Source organism: Melozone crissalis, unplaced genomic scaffold (genome assembly GCF_028551555.1).
Source record: "Melozone crissalis strain CALT ecotype California unplaced genomic scaffold, PUWL_Pcris_2 ptg000016l_1, whole genome shotgun sequence".
Lineage (NCBI taxonomy): Eukaryota > Metazoa > Chordata > Aves > Passeriformes > Passerellidae > Melozone > Melozone crissalis.
This window is the reverse complement of record NW_026535794.1, coordinates 42,175,167-42,201,973: the sequence shown is the minus strand read 5'-3', so window position 1 is coordinate 42,201,973 and position 26,807 is coordinate 42,175,167. Positions and strand designations below refer to the sequence as shown.

At 40.3% G+C, this 26,807-nt stretch overlaps 1 protein-coding gene across 1 annotated transcript; it reads right to left on the bottom strand.

Moving 5' to 3' along the window:
• Positions 1-722: 722 nt before the first annotated feature.
• On the bottom strand, positions 723-26,020 carry GPD1L (glycerol-3-phosphate dehydrogenase 1 like). The gene is made up of 8 exons (XM_054273939.1): positions 25,952-26,020; positions 21,147-21,324; positions 20,267-20,407; positions 16,454-16,592; positions 15,124-15,236; positions 7,044-7,277; positions 6,562-6,668; positions 723-3,688 (listed from the first exon to the last, which is right to left on the bottom strand). Exons 1-8 carry the CDS (start codon positions 26,002-26,004, stop codon positions 3,592-3,594), a joined length of 1,062 nt encoding a protein of 353 aa, XP_054129914.1. The 5' UTR covers positions 26,005-26,020; the 3' UTR covers positions 723-3,591.
• Positions 26,021-26,807: the final 787 nt, after the last annotated feature.

Below are 26,807 nucleotides of genomic sequence, written 5' to 3'. Positions count from 1 at the left end.
TGACACCTCCCACCCCTTTGGCTGAGGTACAAACTGACAAACCTGAGCACAATGCACTCTTGTTACTTCCCAAAGTCTTTCAACTTCAACACCCAAGAGAAACAAACATTGTTGGGTACACAGTACAGGAACCCCAGTGATACTGAAGGATCTCACTGACCATGCTGTCCAGCAGTTCAGGTAGTGGCTGTTGTCCTGTACTTGGGAGGGTCTCTGATGACAGGCATGGCAGTGCCTTGGGTGGAGGTTGGGCATTTTATACCAAGCTCCTTCCCTCAATTCCAGTGGTCTACAACACATGCATGGTGCTGAACTATAATCATCTCCTAAATACAAAGAACACACTGTAAGACAGGTGCAGTCATAGAGGAGCCTCGGGAAATTCAGAAATGGTCAGAAGAGTAACTCCAGAACGGGTGGAATCAGCCACTTACCGACCAGTGCCCTCCAGTGGCTCCCAGAGCAACTGAAGGAACTGAAGACAAGAACCTGTTTTCAGAGGTCAAAGACAGCACAACTGAATCACTAATGTAAAGAAAGAAAATGCTGACATCTGGACGCCAAATAGCTCTTTTTAAAATTTATGTTCTTGCATGGCAACTTCCCATCTGCTGTCATTACATACCACAACCAGAAAAACCTACATTCCATCAAGTGAATAAAATATTAATTGCAAACCTTGTAAAATGAGACAAACAGAACAGAAACCAAAGTGATTCCCAAGACAAAAATGTTTATTTTTGTACTAACTCTTCAAACAGGTATACATTCAACATCTCTAAACAAAATCAGTACATACAATGAGGGCAAGTTGAGTAAGTATCATTAGAATGTAATACCTTCCTTAGCAAGTAAAGTTCATAACCCAAGAATTAGTTACAAATTTATGACCCCCTTACACAGGGGCTAATGATTTCAGTAAGACTATCCCAGTACCAGGCAAAACAGAGTGTTTGCAGAGCAGGCACATTCAGTTCCAGTACCATGTCAGAGTCTTTTAATGAGCAGTAAATAGTGGGGGAAAAAATACATAGTGCCAAGCTGAGTGTTCTCCAGCAGCACTGAAAAGCAAATGTAAATAGTGAACTATCAATAGAATTTAAATAAACTATTTTAGTTATTTTAGTTACTGAAACCTCAATTTTTGTCTGAAAAAAAGAATATCATAACAGACTGGAGAAACGAACTCCATAAAACCCTTTTCTCTGGATTTGCCTTAGAATATAAGCTTCTCTAAAAAATAAGAACAATTAAGATTTGAGACTTTCAGTGGTAGAAGTAGTATTGGAATAATAAAGAAATAATTTAAAAAATATATATTAATTTACCACATTTAGATCATATAGCCCTTTATGTATCTTACAAAATGCTACTGTCCTACATACTACATGTAAAAAAAAAAGTTTATATATATAATGTATATGTACACATACAAAGCGAAAGCCACCAATTTGGTATTAAAAAAACAGAACAAAACAAAGCATAAGCAAACACACTGAAAGTTATGCAGTAATGAGGAGTGTATGCTCCATGTGTGCGTTAGCATAACAGTGCTTCCAACCTTAAAACATCCTCTTAAATGTCTAAGCAGAGTGCTTGCTCCAAGTCAGCTCTACCAGTGATGCTCCCACCTGCCACAAATGTCTGATGTCACTTAACTTCTGGCCATCTCCTATGTTTAGCACTAAATCAGATGTAAGGCAAAATAACTTTTCACAACCCTGAATATCTAAGGACATTCATGAGATCTTCCAAATATTAATTCAAAATAATACAGGAGCACCAAAAAATGGTACCCCTAAGTGGAAGCGTCTTCCTGTCTACACAAAGTTGCCCCAAAGCTTCCCTATTTCAGAGTAATCCAGGTTATGTAAGTATGATAATTATTCCCAGGCATCCTCTTTGTTTTAGCAACTTTTGAATGACAACCTGAAGTTTCAGGATGGGTGTGTGCTCATGATTCCTGGTCTAAAACCACCACTGAGAACAGTGAACAACATTTCTGATACTGCTCAGATGTTAGGTGTGGATATTCAGAGCAGATGGGCAGTCTTGTTCTATAAATTCTAATGCCAACCCTTGTCTCCCAGTTGGAAGAAGGAGTCCACCCTTAATGTGCCTAGCATATATTTCACAAACCGCTCCCCCACACGCTTAAGTATACAAGAAAAGCAAAACAGATTTTACTTATCTATCTTTTCTTGCATCAACCTTAAAAAAAAATCTAAAAAGACCAACCAAACCAACCACCCCCCCCCAAAAAAAAAACTTCATAAAATCACAAATTTTCCAATAACAAATAAAATTAACCTCCCTGATAAAACCAAGGTTCCTGGAAAAAACCTAGTTGAGACCCTGGGGAATAAAAGAGATGGATGCCTTTGAGAAGCTTTCTGGGAGATGAGTTGTAAAGGATTTGATTCAGCACCCATAAAAGTTTTGTCCAGTGAAAGAGTAACTCCAGAGCTGGGAAGGCTGGACCAGGACTACAGCCCAGTGGATGTGCCAGTGACTGGCAGGCACTGAAATGAATGCAGTCATCGTACTGGCACACAACCCTTCTGATGACACAAGTGTGTTGTACCAGGGAATTCCCCTGACATTCCTTGGAGTGTTGTGTGGAGCTCAACATGTTGCAGCTAAGCTAAAATCACAGCAGAACAACTTGGAGCAGTGGATACCCAAGGCTATTCTTCATCAAACAAGCAACAACAGCAGTGAAGAACAACCACAAGTAAAACAATAAAATGAACTGTAGGCTCAAGGGCTCAGAACCCCCAGGTGAATACTTCTGGCTTGCTTTGGGGAATGGGATTCTAGAAGAGCCTAACAAAGAGGAATAGTAAGGGAGAAATGGAGAGATACAAAAATGCAAGGATTAAAAAACAGAAGGGGAGGTAATGATCCCCCTCTAGAATATTCCCTTTAAAACAGTGTAATTAAAAACTTTAAATTCATTTAGAAATTGGTTTCAAAGTAGCTTGACAATTTCAACAACTTTCAAAGATCAAAATATTCTTCACTAGAGTTCATTGAAATATCCCTGCAGCCCCCTGAATAACTGCTACAACTTGTTTTGCATTAACATTGCTTAAATTAATATAGTCATAAGCATGCAAAATGTTAACATTTAATTGCATATACGGAATAAAACAAAGTTTGAACAGATTCCTAATATTTCAAGGTTACACACTTAATTCAGCCTCTGATCAAAACCACTGGGATTCTTCCCAGAGTGCCAGCAGATTGTGGACCAGGCTTGAATAGAAGACAACAAAGCATTGTGTTTTATGGTGCAGGAGCAGACTCAAAGTACACTTGTGTATACATAGCAGGCAGGTAGTGCAACTTTTGTATTGCGGATCTTAGAGGAGTTGCACGCTAGCCAGTACAAGGACAATCGCCGAGCCAACACGGCGTGCTGTGTCACACAGGCTGGGGACAGACACCGACAGCCACTCACAGACACTCGTGGTGCTCCTGGTGCCTAAGAGCAGCTCTGAACAAAGCTTAATGACAGCTACATCCACTGGAACCCGGACACGAATTGGAAAGGCAGAAAGCCGTGTTAGTACAACAGCCTGATGGATTTTACTTGTGCTGTGGATGATTCTGAAGGCAGGACACTATGTCTGCAACAGGTCTCCCTTCATAGCAGATTTCATACACAGCAGTGAAGAGTGGAAACCTGAGGAAAGAGGGTGGGAAGAGTGAACACAGTGTAAATGTATTCTGTAACATTTTATTAAATGAAAGAAATATAAAGGGGTGAAGAGAGGGAGGGGGAAAATGGAGAGGTGGAAAAAATTATTTCTTTTTTCTATTTGCTAAGTGCAAATGCTAGGCTGAAAAGCAGGGCATAACTACAGAACCTGCACGCATCTCTGAAACAGAGTGACTGTCAGAAGCCTAGCTAGCTATAATGGAGCCCGAGACATTCATTATGCATGGCACAACCATAAAGTGATCTAAAAAATAAATTTAAAACATTTTTCCTGGCTGTTCTCACAGCAGTACCCATCTGTGGTTAAAAAGGATGACTGGCACATCTGTTATGCAGTACTTCTCAGCAATAACTTGATAATACAGTATATGACCAAAAAAGACCCAGGAAGACATTGAAGGTCAAGTTTTTTAATAAGAATTGAAAAACAGACCTGGATTTTGAAAGAGAAAATTCCACATCTACTTTTTTTTTCTTTTTTTTTTTTTAGATTGGCCACATCTCCAACAACCTTCAAATTATTCAGGCTTCTCTGATAATCTGAAGGTTTGCTATAGCCAAGATATTTTACAAAATTTGTATTTGCTTTCTGTCCATCCCAAACAGTAACAGCCAGACAAGTTCAATTTTCATACAAAGCCTGGTAAATTTTGGGGGTTGATTTGTTCATCAAGTACATATACCCTTTCAGCATGGCTTTTTATTCTGCTGCATTTTAACCAATGGAAATAAAAAACAAGGGTCATTGGAGATGGAGAAATAGTTAATTTCTGAGTGATTCAGAATACATCTGTATTAGGACTTTCTCCTTAGGAAATGTGTCCCAGCAGTCACTCTAAAGCTTTATGGGCTGTAATGCCCATTTCAGAGTTGAGCAGTCCTGAGCACCATGTATGATGGCCTATACATTCTGCTGTCACTATTACATTGCAGTAATGCTATCAGCACATCACCCTGAACTAGACCGACTTGAGTTTTGTTTCTACTTCATTGGTGGAAAAAAAATTACCACATAGCCACACAGCTGCTCTCTCAAATCCAATGCTAAACTCCTCAGATGGCAAAACCCTTACTAGGAAATCTGCAGAAAAAATTTATACAATGACTTCTGCATTTCTTAATGAACCTCACTCACCTTGTATGATGTACTAGGCTGAAGGGGGGTTACATTTGCTGTTGCCATAAAAGCTTTTGTTAGCATAGGCACTAACAAAATTTGCTGTGACTGTGTGAGAGGTGGCCACAAAACAGATGAACCTCCCAAAGCAAAAGCAGGTTTCCCACAGGTTTAGGTACAATACTGGCAGGTACTGCTCAGTGAAGAAGCACCACTACTACAAGCCACAGCCTGATACCTAAGTCCTGCTGCTTATCCCAGAGAACATTACTGTGCGCAGGTCTGCCACACTTCACGTGGAGAAACCTGTACCAAGGGTGACTGCAGGCTCAGGGCCAGCAAACTCCAGATGCATCTCAGGCCTGAGCACATAAAGACAGCAAAGACTACAACAAAAATTGCACCATGAGTATCAACAGGCATCAGCCCTGCTACCAAGGCTCTTCTGAACTTTGACTTTTGCATATTTCTACATAGCCTTGGGAATAGTTTTGCAAGACCAGAGTATGAAATTCTACCCTTATGAGACTCTTTCCTCTTCACTTTGAAACCATGGCTGCTTCACTGTGTTTTATGTTTTAAAGCAGTAGTTTTTTCAAAACACTTTGAAAGTTGTCTTCAACAGTCTTGTTGAATGAGACCTTTTAGGAAGAACTGACATATATATGTTGGCATGCCAAAAGGAAATTAGCAACACTGTTTTCATGTCTTTTATTAAAAACACAACCCAAAATCATCTCTAATGCACTTAATTTGCTGTAAGATAGAACAGGATACAAAACAACCCTCAAACGCAGCATCCTGTTTCATTTAGGGAATCATAAACAGTAAAGAATGAAGCCAACATTTTAATTAATTTTTTCTGCAGTTAGCTTAATTACTGTATAGTAAGGAGACAGACTTAGGTACCTTAGATCCAAAGATAATATTAGAACATTAATCATTTAATGCAGCTGATGCATTAAAACTAGACTTTAAAAAATGCTTTTGAAAAAAAAAAGTAACAAGGGTTGGTCTTTTGACTGGCAGTTTTTAAATTTCTGATTTTTCCTCTTTAACAAACAGCAACAGATAAATGTATCCCTTAATTTTGTAAGAAGACAACTGTGTGTGTGGCTATAGGAATCATTCATGTTCTGACTTGAATACAAGTGAACCAAGCCAGGACAATCTGTTTAATGTCATACCACAAAAAACCACCCTGACCTACAGAGGCAGATGGGAGGTTTGAACCTACAGCAAACTGGAAGTCACATTAAGAAGGAGAACTGCAGTATCTAAGCTAGAATGCATGTAGTGGAGGCAGTCACTCTATACAGATGATCACCAAGCTCCTCTCCTTAGAGGTAAGTAATGAATTTACTACAATGAAATGAGATGTAGCAACTTTTCACAGTCTCTTTAAGAAGCTCTACTTTCATGCATTTTTTCCTTTTCACATATTAAAACACACTTGCTGTGCTTTTCTGTAGTAGCAGAAGGCAACAATACACTCTGCAAATAGGACATTAACAAATTTAACGTCACACTAATAGCTCTATCTACACCAATATTATTTTCAGGTTCTATTCACTTCTCTTTGATTTTAACTTCTAATCTACTGTTATTACAGTGATTTTCTTTTTGGCTATTACTTTTATGAAGATATCAAAACCAAATATGCAGAAAGAATTATGGAGATAAAAAAGGGGTATGTGGAAATTGTTTCATCTGTTCTTACTTGTCCAGCATTTCTTGCTTCTTCAGGATCTGATGCACTTCTGCAGAAGTCTGTGGTCCTTGGAGTTTCTGACCACGCAACATTTCTTCCTCTAATTCTTCAAGAGACTAAGCAGCAGAGGAAAAAAAAAAAGAAAGCAAAGGAGAGGTATGATAAACTTTTCAGAAGCCTGACAACATAATATGGATGAAAAAAATAAAGGTTACTGAGAGTTTTTTTCTTTTTCAAAAGTAATCTTGAGTGAGCATATAGAATATTCTCCCATGTTCTTGTTTGTAAGTATTCTCTTATCTCTCAATCTTTTTTTTTTAAATCACCACCCGCCCACCTTTTAATACCTTTACACTCATTCTAGCCAACAGACTCAGAAAACACGAGGAAAGAGAAGGGTGCTACCATGACTCGGCTAACTCTACTGTTACTCCAGCAACTGAGGAGTGGCAGTACTCATAGGAACAGACTCCAGCCAGAGAATGAGGTACCTTTCCAGATGTAACGAATGCTTCTGCTACACGTCGATTCCGGCCAGCGTAACACGTTGTGATGAGATCAGCAATGCCACAGCTCTCCAGGAAAGTGGCAACAGAAACCTGGCCCGTGCAAAAAATTTTGGCGAAGGCGATCATCTCCATTAGGCCAAGGCGAATAACAGCAGCTTTGGTATTGTCACCGTAGCCAAGGCCATCACAGAAACCAGCTCCCACTGCTACTACATTCTAGTAGGAAGAGAAATGGGAAATGACTCAATTACTGCTTACAGTTGTCCTCAAGAACAGCAAACACTTTACTACTGAAAGACTAGGTTGCTAGTTTGGGTTATTTTGGTTTGGCAATTTTGATGTCTATGGGATAACCTAAAAAGAAAAAGAAAAAATATAAGGCAAAACATTTCCAAGGATAAAAGCATAGTTAAAACTCTGACACAAGTTGCCCCTGAGGCTGTGGAGCTATTATTATTGACCATCTTTAAGGACAAACAGGTTGCACTACACCCAAACAAAGTTTTAGCTAGACTGAGCTACTCCTGCCCTGAGGTAAGGGTGAAGTTAGACTGACATCCTACAGTCCCTTTATTCAGATTTTCTTGATGATTAAAGCACCAGTACAGCTAAAAAGCATTTAATGACGTCTATGATGGCATGCTACAGGGATGCCAAGCCAATAGTACCCAGCCCTTTTAAGTGTGCAGAGTTTCTATGACCATCATAGTTCATAAAGGATTCCTAAAAGATTCAAGATACAGGAAGACCTCCCTTAGCAAAAAAATGGTCTGCTTTTTCCTTAGACCTGGTGATGACCTACTACAAAAAACGTGCTGTTAACATTCAGCTATATGGTCCCTGCTTTGGTTACAGAACATAGACATTTGATGGGACACAATTGAGTGAAGCAACTATAAAAACTATTTTCTGGCTTGGGAGTCAGAGCAGGCACTAGCCCTGGTTCCACTATCCCCACTAAAACAATCCATCTAACACAAAAAAACCCACAAAAAGATGACATTCTGACATATAGATAAAGAAAGCAAGGAAATAATGAATGTTAATATCTTCCTGCATGAAACAGCAGCAGCAACAGTGATTCAACAGAATGCACAGGAGAACCAACATTATGACTCCTAATGTAGCATCCGATGCAGGGAAAAAAATAAAATTAAAAAATCAACTTTAACTGTTGATGAAGAAAGAACTATAATCAGAAGATGCTATTGAAAACAACCACTGATTAACAGCTGGTTTGGTTTTGGACTGTAAGAACCACAAATGCCAGGCAGCTGCAGAGCTGTGTGGCTAGTCATGGCTAGGTGACTGAATCACATGAGGCCAGAGGATCAGTCTGGCTTTTTGAGCAGCTGAGGTCTAAGGTGATCCTAAAAATTGCAGACAGATATCCCAACACTAGACCTGAAGCAGCCCAAGGCAGTCAACTTTAAAATTTGGTTGTTAAAATCATCTTGGCTTAGATCTTAGCTGTGGTGATTCAGTCAAGGTACACTTCCATCAGGCACCTCTTGCAGAGCAACCTTTAATATTTTTTCATTTGATGCCAAAGCAAGAGGAAGTCAAACAGATATTTAAGAAGTTTTCAGATGGGATAACCCATTCAAATGGATTTTACATGTATGGGAAATCTCTAAGTATTTATCACTTATCTAAAAACACAAACATGACTGAGCAACCTTTGGGCTTTTTCCATATACTTCTTGAACACTCCCATACTAAAGCTTCCCCTTCCCTCCAGTTTTGTCTGCTTGACTTTCCACTTTGAAGCAGTCTGCCTGATCATAATTTACAATACAATTTGGCCTACAGTATTTTGTTGTCTATTTGTACCTTTTGCAGTGTTTGTCTTTGGAGCAACAGAAATAGTCTTTTAAGTAAGTCATACCAAAACTATTTACATCTGACGAAATGGGCTAGGGAACAAGGGAAGTTGTGAGCCCAACTCTAAAACATGAGCTCCTCGTTTGTTCAATGTTCGCATTGAATATTCTTACACAGTTTGCAAATAATGAGGGAACAAGACAACAGATTATGCTCTAGAACACGCCCCCGTGCCTAGGAGACTGTTATGTCCTGGCACACATATCCCTCAAGCCACAGCTATTAATTTACAAGGTCTACCATCTGATTTTATTTAAATCCTTGAAGAATCTCTGACAACTGTCTGGTACCTAATATACTGTAGAGAACTAATTATACCACATTGAAAATTATACCTTACTCAAAGATGAGCCACCCCTTTAAAAACAACAACAATGACAAAAAAATCTTCCCAAACTTACAACCCAGTTATCTTTCAGTCCCAAACAAGATCAAAACAGTTAGTTTGTTACTTGAAGTCTCAGGCTGTAGGCACTAAGCTGAGCTTGTTTCAGGAAGATGCACAAGCAGAACACAAACTGACACACAAGAGCCTAGTGGCACTATCACTATCATGAGATTGTGAGATTGTATGAGAAGTACATAAGGCAGGAAGGGTGACTGACCTGGCAAAAACATCTTTCTGTATTTCATATGGTTGATTTTGAATGTTGCCACTGACAGAGACTACACCTGAAGTGTCCTGGTTTCAGTTAACTTCCTTCTTAGTAGCTGGTACAGTGCTGTGGTTTGAGATCAGTAGGAGAATAATGCTGATAACACACTGGTGTTTTGGTGGTTTGCTAAGTACTGCTTACTTTAAGAAAGGAACTTTTTAGTGTCTCATGCTCTGCCAGTGAGGAGGTGAACAAGAGTCTGGGGAGGGGGCAACACAGCCAGGAGAGCTGATCCCAACTGGCCAAAGGGATACTCCATACCATAGAATGCCATGCCCAGTATACAAACTGGAGGCATTGGCTGGGAGCCATCAGTCACTGCCTGGGGACAGGCTGGGCACTGGGCAGTGGGTGCTGAGCAGCTGCAGTGTGCATCACTTGTTCTTCTTGGGTTTTCACTCTGTCCTTTGTTACAATTTTTATTACTACTGCTGATCTTGTTGCTGTATTTTCCTTGATTTCAATTATTAAACTGTTGGTATTTCAACCCTTGAGTTTTACTTTTTTCCACTTATTCTCCTTCCCATCCCTGACAGGGGGTAGGGGTTTTGTGAGTGAGCAGCTGCACAATATGCAGTTGCCAGCTGGGATTAAACCACAGCTTGAAGTTACAGGAATTCCTGCAAATACCCACATACAAAGTGGGTATGTATTTGTGCAAGAGGAGAGAGCCCACATTTCCGTGAGATTAGAAACTGACTGTATTTGCATGCACACATGGGAGTCTGAGAGGCCAATAAGCAAGTGCCTACTGACAAACATGTTCCACAGGTTCAAAGATACTGTCACAATAACCCCAAAAGGACTGCAACACAATGTTCCTCTTCGCCTGAGGCATTCAGAGCTCTCAAAATCACTACATGCTTAAGCAAGCACACTTCCCTATCTTGGCATTAACAGCTTTTTGCATGAAAGCACACATCCTGACCATGATTTACAGTGTGGTTTCATATTGCACTTGATTTTAAGCTACTAAAATACTTTGCCCTAACAGACGAGGTGTTCTGCTATCCTGGTGTTAGTCCTGGTTATTTTAGAACATGAACAAGGAATGGATTTAGTTATTTTTTCACTGGGCTAGTGAAGCTATGCTCCAGAAAAGAAATGCTGATCTCAGGCAGTGCTCACTGTGTGTGTCAGAACAAATGAGACAAAGTGTCCTTTACTTGCACACAACCTGCTGCAAACATGCAAGAGGTCACAAATGCAAGGACCACAGATGACCAAGAAAACAAGTCTGCAGACTTTGCTGACAGATTGTTCTCCTACAGAGTCAGTCCCCAGAAGTATCCAATACCCAGTGTACAGCACGTTTGTGGAGTGCCCATGCAGACAGCTAAAGCAGCCATTTCTGAGGCAACCATTATTTCTCCATAATTAAATGGATCATATTATTTCACCTTCCTTGAGGCAGTGCCACAGCTCAGCATAGCCTGCTTTCTCTCTGTTTACACATGAACCTGGAGAAGCTCATTGCTTCCCCTGATGGCTGAGAAGAGGTCAAATGAAAAGACTCAAAAAACCAAACACAGTATCAGCAGAACTGTCAGAGAGGTTAAGTATAACTGTTTGCTTGCTCCTGGTGAACTTGAATTTCATTTCCACTCAATCTCAGGAAGAAGAAAAAACCTCTCGCAATCAACTTCTAGAGTACCTACACTGACTATTCAACACTGACTGCCCTAAACACACTTTGCAAGTAACAATGCTGAGTTACATAACCTGGTAAACAATAAATCCTCACTATACTTCTTACTTCTTTATTAAAGGCTTAGCTGAAGCTGGAAGGTTTAGATGAGCCTGAAGCAACCCAAAAGGCAACCTCAGCTGCTGCTTCTCCCTACAGTAACTCCCATCTGTCCTTGGCTGCTGCCACTTGAGGGTTTTTAACTCTCTGGATCCCTGATCATCAGGCAGCTGGAGCATGGCTGTTTTTCCATATCCAGAGGTTAGATTCTTAATCCTCCTCCTCTCAAGCACCCCTTGCACTGCTGCACTGGGTAACTGAGCTAAACTGGGGTATGGTTTACCCCCGAGACTGCAACTACAAGCATCTAAATGGCCTCTCAAGGATGTGGCCAGGTTCGTACCCCAGCTCAGTCTGGCCTCACATCTGTGCTGCTTCTAACACCACACTGGCACAGGTGGTGAGGACTCTAAGGACAGCTGAGGTGACAACCTTGGGTCCATGCTGCTCTGCACAATCACATCCATCAGTATCCAACAGCACCTCCACATGTGAGCATAGCTGCACATACTGTTTTTAGGTGACATAAACTTTAAGCATTTTCTAGGAAGGCCCATTCATCATCTGGTAAATGGCAGGTGTACTTGTAGGTGGCCTTGAGTCATGCTGCCTGTAAAGCCAACTGGACACCTTGAAACAACTATCCAAATTTCAACTTCGTCAGCTTCTGTCCCCAACTCTTAGAAAAGGTCAACAGACAAATGTGAAATGTTCATCAGCCCTCAAAAGAAAAAAAATATCCTCACAAAGAACATGCCAAGCACTTTAGTTCCAACAGCCAGGTTACAGTAGAAAGCTGTTCCTCCTCTGTACCATCAGATTTTGTAAAGTCACCACCACTGTCTATTTAGCCAGTCTCCAAGCTGGCACAAGACTGCTTTTTCATGGCACTGATTGCTGCACTTCACTTTATCTCCACCAGCCCATTGTCACAAATCTAAATACAGTAAATGAAGTGGATATTCTATACATATCCATATATAAATAGCAATCAAGCACATGTTTTCCTATGATCACCCAGCTGCACTACCTAATATTACAGTCTGAACTCAAATAGGCTTCCAAAACCAAATTTCAAACCTGTAATTATCATTGTAAGGGAAAGCTGTGCTCAGAGCATTCTTTGTTACCCTTCTGAATTTTTCCCAAGCTTTAGGCAACCACCCACGCTGAAAATCTTCCCTGCATAGAAAGGCTTGCAGAAATAAAAAGAGAGGTAGAGTACAGGCTTTTAACAGCTAGTCCATTATGCCAGTAATAACAGGAAAGTCTCCTTTTCCTAAGCTGGTATTTACAGGAAAGTGCAGAAGCCGGAAAAATGTAGTTTTCCATAGTGTACTCTTTCTCATCCTTCAAATACCAACACAGGAACTGTTTTTGCTATTTCCACATCCAAAAAGACAGCCTGGAGTGATATTTTGAATTGGCACTGCTATAGAAAGAGGGTAGAGCCTCTCTCTTCATGCCAATGTCTCCATGCAACATGACAGTGTCACCTTCTGAAATTGGAACTTCCTCCTTCCAGGAAGTTAAACAAAGCTAATATTTACTATTTTTTACTGAAGTAACTTCCCAAGTTTAACAAACTGTCAGTTGACTGAAGCTACACATTAGATTTTACTCTGAAAAAAAAAGTCTACTTTTCAAATTTTTATTACGAAGACTATCAGATGAATGATAAGAAAGCAAAGCTCTTTTAGAAAATATGTACAGCTTCTAAGAAAAAACACTATTCATATCTGAGTTTTGCATTTTGCTTTGTACTATGGTAATAAAACCTTATCCACAGGTTTAATTTTAGCTTCTTTATTTTCTTTTAGAGCCAGACATGCTCCCAATGCATTAATAAAATTTTTCAATCTTTGAGAGTAAAACACCTGAGGACATTATTTACATGCTGCCACCACAAGATTTAGGATAAACTAGAAAGGGTTTTAAATTAAAAACTACTTTAAAAATACCATTTTATTAATATTTTCTTTTAGATTAAGACAGACTTGTATGATTAAAGACATCACCCATATTAGAATGATGGGTCTATGCCACCAGTTTTGCCTTTTAATTATGCAAGAAATCCACAGTACTTTTAAACTAGTTAATCTATCTTTAATTCACTTTTTGTTTAGACCTTATACCATGCATTTTTTGGAAATTTCAATTCAATTATAAAATATACTGCAATCAATATGAAATGACTAGAGCACACAGAATATAAACACCTTTTCAGAAATACAACTAGACAGTTCAGTCTGCAGGATGCATGACGAATAATGAAGCAGAAGAGAGCAATAAAGCAAGGTTACAAAAATCCCCTAAAGTCTCACCTTAGTATCTTTCCAGGTCAAGAATAACAATCTATTTAAATTCTACTGCAGTTCCAAAGAAATATTGGTATCTTGCCTGACTTAGACCCTTACAGTGGAGTTTTGAGTGTGTGCTGACTACCTGCCCACTTTGATGGGCATGCTCATCTCTAATGCCCTTTCACAAGATTGGTCTGAATGAAAATTTCCTGGGACAGAACTCCTCTATCAGACAAGGATTTAAGCTAGTCAGAAAACATCCTGCTGAGCAGGTTTCAAAGAAAAATAAATCTGCAAAACGTTTTCAAGGGTCAGGGATTTCTTTTCTGGTAACCTTCCCACATCACCCAGATCATTTTAAAGCAATGGCTGTGGAGCTGAATTACAAGCTCCATAATCTCAAGAAATTTCTCTCTGTACAGTAACTCCAAAGCATGCTGCAGCAAAACACCTAATCCCATCAGTGCACAGACCCATTACCTCCTCTTTCTCAGGCCTTCCAGTATGACAGCTGTCAAGACAAAATTAAGGAAATTAATATGCCAAAAAAATGCTATTATATCTATCCAGCTACTTTCACTAAGCAGGAATCAGAGTTCCTTATCTTAAGACATCATTGCTTGGTGTGGTAGCTTTGCAAGCCAGTTAATTTAGTTCAGACAAAATTTCAACAGCAAAACCAAAGGCAGACAAAATAATTATTCAAAACACAAAAAATAAATAAGCCAAAATAATTATTAAACCACTACACCCTTCAGAAATTATTCAGGATAGGTATCAGATAATGTGAGCTACTGTACTGTTTGCTAGGGTGCCAAACAATTAATGCCTCCCTTTACATATGGCCTGTAAATGAACCTGAAAAAATAGCCATTAAAAATGTTTAAGTTAGCCTTTGCTTCCTGTTGGCATCAGTTTTGTTATGAAAAAAAATTTGGATGAATTACTGTCCAAAATAACTTTTTTCCTATTCAGGTAATTTCTGTATGTGATTATCCACACAAACCTTATATAGTATATGTCCATAAAATATGGACACATGAGTGCTCACACTGCTTCAGTCAATGAAGAGGGAAATATTTTTGTCAACAGATACGAAGCATTAATACTAACTTCTTTCTCCCTTTCTTTTGGTGAAAACATCGTTGCAAAAAGAAAAAGGGAACTAAAACAGACTTAGAAATATATCAGCCAGTCAGATGAAATCAATACTTGCTTCATGACTGTGTGTAAGTTAAGTGGAAGATGTAGAAAGAGAACCTGGCAGATGGTGAGACACAGATCTAAAAGCCAGCTCTCAGAAAATGCTGCTCCCTCATTTCCCCTCTGGCTCTTCTGGAAATGTTGTGTTGCAGTTTTACATATTATAAAAAATACAATGAACTTTGTTTTTAAAATGGAAATACTCTCGTTTCTTTTCTAACAAGGATCACTATTTCATCTGTGTATCACCTGCAGCCTGTTAATCTTACCTTCAGAGCACCACACACCTCAACTGCATCTGCATCATCTACTACAGTTATTCGGAAGTTTGGAGTCTGCAGGAGTTCTTTGAAGAGAAGGCCATTTTCCAAAACTTTGCAGCCTATTGAGAGAGAGAAAGGAAAGCTAAAAAAAAGGGAATAATTTATCTGTATGTTATTTAGCCTTTCCTGTGCAAGCCAAAATGCCTAAAAGCAGAGATAAGGTCATTTTATTTCAATCCTAAATAGAATCCCTGTTCGAAAGGGAGGGATTCATCACTCCCTGGGAGGGAGTGATGGGAGGGAGGGATATCATCACAGTGACATCGCACTTAAAAGCTCTGCACTGAGTTATTAAGGACTTTTACCAATTTATTGTCTGCTCAGCAACAGGTTCTAAATAACAATTCCATTAACTCACTGTCCATTTTTTGATCACTGTCTTTAAAAAGAACAGCAAATAATAAAACAGAGATGAATTAAGAAGGAGCAATTCTACCAATTATTTCAAAGCCAGCATGCCAGAAAAATACCTACTGATAAAGGTATGTCAAAGCTGCTTTATTAATCAAGCATGCTGCCCCTGACAATTGTTTTTGAATGCTAAGATGCTGTTCAACCATTCAAAATTAAGTTCAATGCAAAAGCTGTGAATGAGATGTTACAAAGCTGGCAGTGCACAAAACTCTAAAAATTAACACTGAAGAAAACCATAATATGAACTCTGTGCCATAAAGTGTGAGTATGTGTAAGTACCTGTATACATATACACACACACATGCCTTTCTAGAAACTGTAAAACCCAAGACTAGGCACATCCTCATGCTGCAAAGGTGTGCAGACATCAACACAGAACTAAAACAATTTCTAGTTTTTGTGGGAACAAAGTATTTTGAGGAATTAAAACAAGATACCTTAAAAAAACAAACAAAAAAGTCAAACCAAAACAAACACATGAAGGTACTATCTTTGACAATAGCACCTGAGCTGGAGTACAGAATTTATAATTGTTTATCCATTCAGACCCAAGAAAAAATCTTAAACAAAGTAATAAAATGAAGCAGTTTGTTATACGAAGGGTGATTAAAAACATGCTTGTATTTCACATACTAAGGTAATAACCCTAGTAAGAATAGGTAAAATTGTGGTCTTCTCTCTCTCTCTATTCCCAGTATTGTCCTAGTACTTTTGGAAGTATAAACATTCTAGGAAATTCAACCAACAGCTTCTGGTAACAGTCAGCTAATGTCGAAAACAGTGAAATTCGAGCTATTTGGTGAGCGCCTGTGAGGACAGGTGCATGTTTATTTTTAAATATTCTTACAACTTGGAACAGTACCTATTGTGGTTTCACAGAATTTGTCTGCTGCCACCTCATTGGCAATGTTAGCTCCCATCAGCACACTGATGTCTATTCCCATCTTCTCTCGAATAATATCAGAGATCAGTTTGAGTCCCTCCGGGCCTTCATCTATTCCCTGCAGCCAACATTAAATGGAATTACTAAACAGTCATTCATTAGGCACAGTAGAGATGCAAGCAGAACACAATTAGTCTTGTCCACAGGTGAGAAGTGAAACAAGGACTATTCAGAGACTAAAGATGACAGGTGTACTACCACAGGCACTTTGCTATTTTGACCTCTCCAAGATGTCTTAGAATTGTAGGAGGCAGACTTAAGACTTAGGACTAAACTCTAGATGATGAAACCAGTTTTTATTCCATCCTCAAAGATCTGATTCTAAGAAGTGCTGAACATTCTGCTTTTTTAGTTCAGAAATCAAGGGCTTATTATCAGTATATCCTTAATCAGTGAAGCATAACCAATCTATCAGTTATGAACCAGACCTGAACTTGGATTTGAAATTACACTGAAACTCACAAAATGGCATCTGAATAATTTGTTTTGTGAAGAGATATCCGAACTGAAATATCAGAGGCAGGTTCCCCAGTGTATAACCAACAACAGTTTAGTAGTAGAAATACAAAAGGAACAGCCATTCACAGATATGTAGAAAGCTGAACAACTGAGAATAATTTAACTTTTAAGGATATTTTTAATCTGTATTTATAATGCGCTCTTTACAAAGTGTGAAAAAAGGGCAGAAATAGGGCCTTAGAAAAGATCACCCCACATATTAATGCTGCAGAGAAGAGAGTCTGGTACCCTGAACTGCCTGAACTAGAACTTCAAATAAGACCACCTTCTTCCCATAAAACTCTTTTCTCCCAGCCTGCTAAATGCAGAATCCTTTTCAGCTTTTATTACAGGGGTATGCAGACCAGCTATTGAAATAGCCATTCTTTCCCACAATATACCACAATACTTTATTTTAAGGCTGAGGATTTGATACTTTTGGAATTAGTAATTTTGAGTTATGATTTATAGACAAAAAGTGTGATCCTGTATTACTTCCATAGATACATATACATACACACTTGTGTGCTGCCAGTAGTGACATTTCAGGCAGGCAGTAATTTCCACAGGTTAAAGGTGCTGCTCCTTAAATAACATGGTGCAATGAAGGGACATGCAGAAATGCCTGCATAAAACCTGCCAATTAAACTAATGCTTGCATTTCTGCATTATTTTTCAATTTGTATTGCTTAATGCACAGCTCTGCTTTCTCATCTTTAATGAGCCATACAGAAACAACCTGAAAGCAAGCACACAATACATGTTGCATTTTTCCCCCAGAGTGCCCAAAAATGTCCCCACAAAATAACTGTAAGGCCCCTCTTCCTAAGCAGGCAAATAATAAACAGAAAAGCATGCACACATTAGGAACAACTCCAAAAATGTAAATACTTACACAACAATTGTTTCTTGCAAGTGAAAGGAGACCAGAAAGGCTTAGGTGCCAGATTTTGCTCCATTGTGAAACAGACACAACTCCTGACAAAATTAAGGAGAGCTGTACCTGTTTCTTGTAGAGTTAAATCCAATACTGAATGACAGAATAAAAACCAAACACCCCTTCCTCCCTGCAAAACCAAGGCTCCACCATTTTCACTGGGCCGCAATGGTCTGCAGGCAAAGCAAGCAACCTTACTGCTTGCATCCTAACATGCCTGTCAGAGTAATCCCTGGAGCCAGTAACAGGGAAATGGAAATGAGACTGATGTTGAGGTTGCCTGAAGAGTATTTTGAATGACGTTCAGCTAGCCTGCAACTTATGGTCACTGCTGTACTGCACTCTAAGTTTTATATGGTTCCTCTCCCCACAGCCACACAGTCACTTGTAAGGCTGCCATCGACAAAGAGCTAATGTAAAACAACACAGATGCAAATGTTTCAACAGAAACTACTATTAACCAGCAGATAAATGTCTTTATTTCCCAAAGACTCAGTTTTATTGTCAGACATTAGGCTCTGCATGAAGATTAGACTGTCAGAAAGAAAAAAAAAAACCGAAAAAAGACTAAAAGATGACACGCTGCTAACTTGACAGCCAATTTAGAAAGCACAGAAACGAGATGTCCCACGAATAATAGTCTTCAGAGCAGAAACTAACTTTAACTATCAAAGTTAACACGAGCCACTTAACAGCATTAGCATTGAGCATGAGACTCAAAAATTATGACACTGATGAAAACAGCATGCCTAAAGAATATGTAAAAGTGGAGGAAAGAATGTGGTGTTAAATCTCTACCCTTTCTTCTCAAATGACACTTTTAATGATGTTATGTTATGCCTTTTCAGTTGTGCCTTTTCATAAATACTGGCACGTACTTTGCATTCTCCTGCAAAACATTAAGGGGCCTCACAGCATTTCTTTGGAAAGGCTGCCTGTGGATGCAGTGCTGCAATGTGACAGTGGGAAGCTGCCCAGTAACCAACCCTGCACTGCATGGCAAGTGCCACAATTTCATTTCCACCACTACACTATGCGTGGAGTTTTTGTTTTGCTGGGAGTTTCTGTGTATTTGCAGTTTAGCTTTTTTTTTTTAATGTAAGGACTTCTTCCCCTTCCACACCCTCCCTTTTTTTCTTTTTTGTTTTGCCAAATATAGCCATTAATCAACACTCCATTAGAGAACTGGTAATTAGTATCCAGAACTAATTCCAAGGGAATATAGGCCCAGGACCCTGACTTCACATATGCTGACTTACAGCTCATTTAGTCCAGCAATTTCATTAGTTATATTAGGAGAATATAAATCACATTTAGCAAATTAAAGGAGAATAAATATCTTCAGCATTTCTAACAGTGCCTTATTTTATCTTTCTATGATATGAAGAGTTTTTCTACAATTTGGAGCAAGAACACTTTGGAAGCATTACTTTTTCATACCTCAGAGCAACACACCAGTCAGCACTGACAAAACAATAGATTTTGTGGGCTTTGTTAGCCAAACTAAAGAGACAAGCTTGCAGCTTGCAGTGATTGAGGATTTTTCTTCTTTTTTTTTGAGCACAGATCCATAAATGTATGGTTTTCCAGAGATGACAGGAAACAAGGGAATGTGTGCCAAGAAAATGGCCTACAAAGCCACAACAAACCACCATCTTCCAAACCTCTTGGGAATTACTTATTATTTCCAGAGGAAAAAAGCCCACCTACCCAAAAACAATCCCAAAAATAAGCTAATCCACATTTTTAAATTTTTCTGCCAGCAAAACTACAAACACTCCAATGAAATGCCTCCCACACCTCTGCCCTTTCCTATTTCCTATGCTCAAACTGTCTTTGGGCGATGCTGAACAGACTCTCTTGTTGCAACATAATATTTGACATGAACAAGAGCACTATCCTCTCAATCACATGAAATTCTCTCAGCAGTTCTTGAAATGATCAACTCAGCATGTGGGATGTGCATTAACAATCACAGCATTATGCTTGTGCTCTGCTCTTCATCTAATGATGCTTTTGGAAACAACAAATCAAAGACTGGAAAGCTTAGCGGTGCAAAACATATCGACTCCCTCTTTCTTTCTAAAAGTCTTGTGAAGAGCCTCATTTTCCCCTTCCTGCAAGCCTTGCGTAACAATCCACTAATGACCAAGACAAATTCTAATCTTACATCTAGAAAGGTTTAATGGACCAATCAAGTGAATAATGCACCGAGACTTTGCATATTAAAATATCCAGTCACCTTGTCTCAGCTCCATGACACATTCTCAGTTATTAATGCAGGGTATTTATTGTACCTTTATGAGACTTATGCCGAGGGCTGTGCTGGGTACGTGTCCGGTGATTTCATCGCAGACTTTATGGATGAACTGATGAGGAATGACAAAAACCAGCAAGTCTGCATCCTGTACCGCTTCACGAAGGTCTGGAATAGCAACCTGTGTAGTTATGGGAGAGAAAGGCTGCATAACTTCTCTAAATTAACACTACACACAAGTGGTATCTAATAAAACTAAAATCACAGAATCAATTAGCTTGGAAAAGACCTCTGAGATTACTGACTGCAACCTTGGAACAAACACCACCCAGTCCACTGGGCCACAGCACTGAGTGCCACGTCCGGTCCTTTCTCAAACACCTCCAGGGACGGTGACCCCACCACTTCCCTGGGCACCCCATTCTAAGGTTTAGTCACTCCTTCTGGGAAGAAATCCCTCTCAATTCCCAAACTGAACCTCCCAGTTGGATCTTGAACTTGAACCCGAGCAGTTTGGTCTCATGCTGAATGCCATAAACTACTGCATTTTGTCACTGAAAATAAGCAGTAGCACAGACTTCCCAGACCAACAGCTCCAATCCAAGGTTGAGGCCAATTTTTTTTTTTTATGGGTATAGTCAAAACTATTAATCTTGCTCTTGTTCTCACACTTGCTTTCTTGTGCAGAAATTGAAATAATGTAAAAATCAATAGTGATAGGAAGAAAGAGTACATTGGATTTACTTAACTGCAAAATTACATAATTTTACTTGTTTAAATTTTTGATGCCATCAGTAAAATAGCATAGTCTGAAATATTATAGACCCTAGAGGTGTTAACAAAACAAATTTCTAGCTCCATTTACAGCATAAGCAATATTTCCTCTGCTCCATAACTACAATTTAGCTTTTGAGCCTTACCACATTATCAGGCAGCTTGTATCCTGGGAGATACTTTACGTTTTCATGGTCAGTATTTATGATTTCTGTCAGTTTTCTCCCATTAATATCCTCCTCGAAGACCCACATGTTCACTGTGGGATCAAACTTCTGCAAATTTTTTACATTATTACCTATTATTCTGGCAACTGCAGAACCCCTGCACAAAAGAAAACAAAAACAGTTTTAAAAAATTATGATTTCGCTGTAGGAAAAAAAAGACTTTGTTTTTAAAACAATCACAAATTCACACATTATTTGACCAGCTACCATAAAACATTCTGATCTGGTAAAATAAGTGGAAGAATACACTAGTCATTCACATCTGCTGCTTTCTCTCAACTACAGCTAAAGTAGGCTGGACTGAAGCATTTACTGAAACATCCTTACTTATTTTGTTTTCTTATTGGCTATCCACTGAGAGTTTAGGTTACTGTATTTCCCCAAATCAAATTAACTGTGTCTTCAAAGCCGAGGTAAAAGTGACATATTAAATTTTATTAAATGTGTCACTTTCACCTCTAAAAGAGATGAGAAGCTTCTTTGCTGAGATGACTGACTCATAAGTTCTTGTACAATACCAATAGGCATTGAAAGCCAAGAATCATTTACATGTTGCAGAAGTTGTGAGCTTCATGGCTGTGCAGCCAACCTCACAGACCTGAACTATTGGAACAGCATCCTCTGAACCTGCATGGAGACAGGTCCATTACTGTTACCCTCATATTCTCCCCAAGAACAGCACACAGTGAGATCTGTACTACAGTGATCAATTTTACTTCTGAAATCTCTAAGCAGTAACAAAATCACAATTACAAGAGGAGGAACAAACACAATCTTCCCTTTCATTGTTTTATTAAACCCGTTAACCTATGTTCCTTTCCTGGCATAGGAGGTAATTTCATAACTACTGATAACCTACTAAGGAGACACAAAAAAATTTAAGAGATATGATAAAAACACAGAGTAATGATCTGAGGCTTACATGTGTGTGTGTGTGTGTAAACCACACACTTTATTAGGAGGTAAGAACACTAACTTTTCCAATCTAGTTATACTCACACAATCCCCAAATTTATATTGCACATTGCTTATAATAAACCCATAGCTGGCAACCGAACAAAGTGGGTTCATTCTGCTTCAAGATCTTATGATATGGCACAACTCACTGGGCTGTATTAAAGATGTGTGCTAGCACATGACTAAGGTCACTTTCTAAGTAGCAGCAGAAAAAGAATTTAGTACCCTAAGGAGACCTTTTATAGTCAAACCATAAAACTGTGTGTCTTAAAAGACTGGAATTTACTTCTCCAATAGCACTTCACACACTAAAAATGCCCCCAGGTTCAGGAGGTGATACAGAAGACAATTGCAAGCCATCTCTTATCAAGCTTGACCAGTGTGGTTTCTGCTGCACTGGTACACAGCTCACCAGTTCAGCCTCCAAATGTCAGATCCATACACACAGCAGAGCTCACATTCAACCCAGCTCAGGTATGTGTTCTTCAGACAGTGCTCTGAGTTCCTTGAACAAAAGCACGTGTACTCCTACAGATTTATATACAAAGTTGGGATGCTGGCAAACCCACTGCCTTCTGTTTTCAACCTCACTGCATATTCTCTGTGCTTGCTGGTGACAGAGCAAGACAGAAATAACTGATTCAGCAACTCTCTGACTGGGATTTTCAGTCTGCCAACAGGTCTGGCATTGTGTACTACTTATGTGAGACATTAATTCTATTACTATTTAACACTTAAATGCCTGAGCTGTCTTTTTTTTTTTTTTTCACCCTTTGAATGCAGTATTAGGAAAAGTGAAGATTTGCCTAGTCTTAGTTTCTGAATTCAAGAAGACAAGAAGATTCTCCTGACTGGCATCTCTGGTTCATCATTTCCCATGATGTTGCAATCACTCTTTCAGTACCATTTCACAGTTGGCCTGCTGTCCCTTATCACTTTTTAACTAAAGCACAAAGGCAAAAAGCTCCTTAACTTGCCCTGATAACAGCAGCAGTGGAGGTCACAACATGCAAATGCAAATGATACAATTATCTAGCTCTACCACTGTCCCTGTAAAATCACCTCAGTTAAACCACAGTTCCTCCCAGTTTTCTACAAGTTCCTAGCTGCATAAAGCCCTCTGTCCAGTAATTTCCCATCTCCTCCCAAATTTTACAGTTTCTGTTCAACTTTGGCAACCAGGTTACCTAAAGACTGGTTCCAAGAAAATGATGAGGGATAAATTGTGGCTGTGCACACCTCATTAACTTGCCCTGGGAGTATTATCAGAACAGGCTACAGTACATGATCAAGGCAGGCTTACAGTGCTTTAAATGACTCTGGGCACTGTCCTGGAATCCCAGGGCTCCAAGGTGTACTCTCTCAACACTCCAGACACCTTACTTTATTCCCTGTCTTAAGAGATGCTAACAGAATCACTGATCCAGCAGCTGAGCAACCCTAAAAGGGCAAGGCCAGCAGACAGCACAGCTCCTGCTCTCCCATGCTGAGCCATCTGTCCTGTCCCATGATCTTCCATCAGGTGTCAAGTGACCCCTGCCAAGTCAACTTCACTGTTAAGGTGACCTTCCATTGTTAAGGCAGCAAACCAGCCAAACAGGTCTGACTGGAAGCAGTCAATCAACCAAGGCAACTGGCTTAACCCTTCTAAAGCTACTGTCCTGCCAAGCTCCTTTAGGGCGTTTTTCATCCCAAATATAGGTTAAAGGGCTATGACAAGAATTGTCAGACGGAATCACCTCACACAGAACTCCAAAACCCACTGTCTCCAAACTGCTCAAGAGGCCAAACCCCACTCAGGTCAACTACTTACATGCCTACAAGTTAGGCACCACCAATCACACACTCTAATAACTCAGGCTCAAGTACATAATGCCAAATATCAATGAACAGATATTTACAAATGTTTCAATTTATTTCTAGTTACCTGCTTTAAAGCATTAAATACTAATATTTTAATTAAGTATTTTAGGACTGCAGGCCCCAGTTCAAAAGGCACTTTCAAGGTTTACAAATTTAGTCCAATGTAGTTCAATGATTACACATACACAGTGCTCATACACAGAATCACAGGGCTCTTCACAGTCAGAGTCTGGTGTCTGTCATCCCATGGACTTTGAGGAAGAAACCACCTACCTCTCCAAAAATTACTATTTTCAATTTTTGATTACTTTGGTTTCTGCTTTACTCACATGAAAACCCCTGCCATTACATATGAAAGAAGCTGTAAGTTACTTACATACATTTATCCCCAAAAGGAAGAGCGAATGCTGCTACCAGGCAGCAGCTTTTTCCTTTCTCTCAGCACAGGAGATATGGGCATTTTGCCACCAACTCATCCTATTAGGCAGGAACTTTTCTTATTTATTAAACTGATCCAGTGAGATGAAAACAAAATACATTTGCATATGGTTATTGCTAGTAGGCAATATCTCCAAATCCTTTTGCTTCTGCAAGTGTTCCACAGTCAAATACAAATGGAGTCAAACTTCTTGTGAAACTTTTTCTGGACTTCAACTATAGAACAACAGCCACCCACTCCTAAAAGACAAGCCCTAACTGCATAATTTCCTTGTGACATATAGTGCAATGCACACATTTTACAAGCCGGTGCATGGAAAGCAAGAGATGCTGCACTGAAACATCAGCCATTCCCTCAACAAGGGGATCACAAAGAAAAATAAAACTTGGCAGCTGCTGGTATTTTTAACAGCAGCAAAAGCCAAGTGCATGGAGTGGGCGGGTGGGGGGTGAGCAGCATGTCTAAGATCATCCTGACAAGACTGGCAAATTTGGTTTAATAAAACACAGTGGCTTGCTCTACATGGAATTCTTCTGAGTTTAATGCCTTAAAAGCCAATGTTACCCGAATAATTTTTGCTTAGCATTAGTAATTGGAAGTGACAAACTGTGAAGCCCTATTTCTATAACACATTGTACTTAATTTATTCACTGTAAAGAGGGATCTGGTGTAAGAAAGAGAAGTAACTAAAGAAGACAAAGGGTTATTTACACGATACTCCTCTGGAAGAATGATGTCAAGTAAGTCTATTGCTTTCAGCGGAGAAGCAAGTTTATTTAAGTCTAATTATAAACTAGACATAGGGACAGCAATAAAACCTAGTCTCAAGCTCTCAGTGTGCTTCAGCATAATCATTTTGGAGGGAAAAGAAAAAGAAGGTATTTCGAATAACCCAGTGTCTCGCAATTCTTTTTTGAACTGTCTTTGGCAATAGGCACACAAGAACACAGAAAACCCCGAACAACACTTTTGTAGAAAAGTGAGGTTGTTAGTGAAGCTCTACAAGGAGGGAGCAAGTTGGGAAAAAAATTTTAAAATGTACAGCATCTTTAATGTCTATGTCATCTGCTGCCGGACAAAGCGCACAACAAATACCAGGTTAAAAATATCCTAGAACAACTTCTTCGCAGGACACGCGGGTGTTTATAGGCACTAAAACCGCGGGCTCCATTCTGCCGCTTCTTCCTCCGAGTACGTCACGGCAGCACCTCCGCTGCGAGGGAGCGCCGGGCAGGGCAGGACGAGCCCTCCCGCATGGAACCGGCGCGACCCAGAGCCCGCCACGGTCCGGCGCCACCGCGCTCCGCCGCCGGCACCGGGTGGCCTCACGGCCGCCACCCGAGGGGAGCGCGGCCGTGGCGCCGGACGGGAACCGACAGCAAGGCCCGGGCGGGCACCGTCTCCGGGAAAGCCGGGCTGCGGCGGCCGCTGAGATGCCCGCCTTGCCAGGGGCCGCCGCACTCACCAGTTGCCCGAGCCCACGATGCAGACCTTGAGGGGGCCGGCGGAGAGCGCCATGGCAGCGCCGCCCGCGCCCCGCCACAGCGGCCAGAGCTCCGTGAGGCGCCCGCCCCCCGCTCCCGCCTCCGCCGTCAGGGCACCGCCCGCTCTCCCTCCGCCTCTGCGGCCCGACGGGAACTGTAGTTCCGCCCCCTGGCCGCCCGGACCGCGGCGGCTGAGGGTGAGGGGCGCCCTCAAACAAAGCAGGCAATCCCGCAGGCACTGTGGCGTATCGCAGAGCCACGGAATCATTTAGGTTCGAAAAGACTTCTGAGAGCATCGAATCCAACCTATGGCCGAGCACTACAACCAGACCATGGCACTGAGTGGCCATGTCCATTCCTTCCTTAAACACCTCCACCGACGGTGACTCCACCACATCCCTGGACAGTCCATTGCAATATCTAATCACCCTTTCTGTGAAGAAATTCCACCTAATGTCCAACCTGAACCTGGCATAGCTTAAGACTGTGTCCTCTTGTCGTGTCACTTGTTACTTGGGAGAAGAGGCTGGTCCTCACCTGGCTACAACCTCCTTTCAGGTAATTCTAGACATCAATAAAGTCTCCTCTGAGCCTCCCTTCCCCAGGCTAAACAACCCCAGCTCCCTCAGCCACTCCTCACAGGACTTGTGCTCCAGATCCTTCCCCAGCTATGTTGCCCTTCTCTGCACACATTCAATGTCCTTCCTGAATTGAGGGGTCCAGAACTGGACTCAGCACTCAAGTTGTGGCCTCACCACTGCCAAGTGCAGCAGAAGAATCCTTATTGTCACCATTATCTGCTGAACTAATACACATTTCAGCCATATATGTAACAGC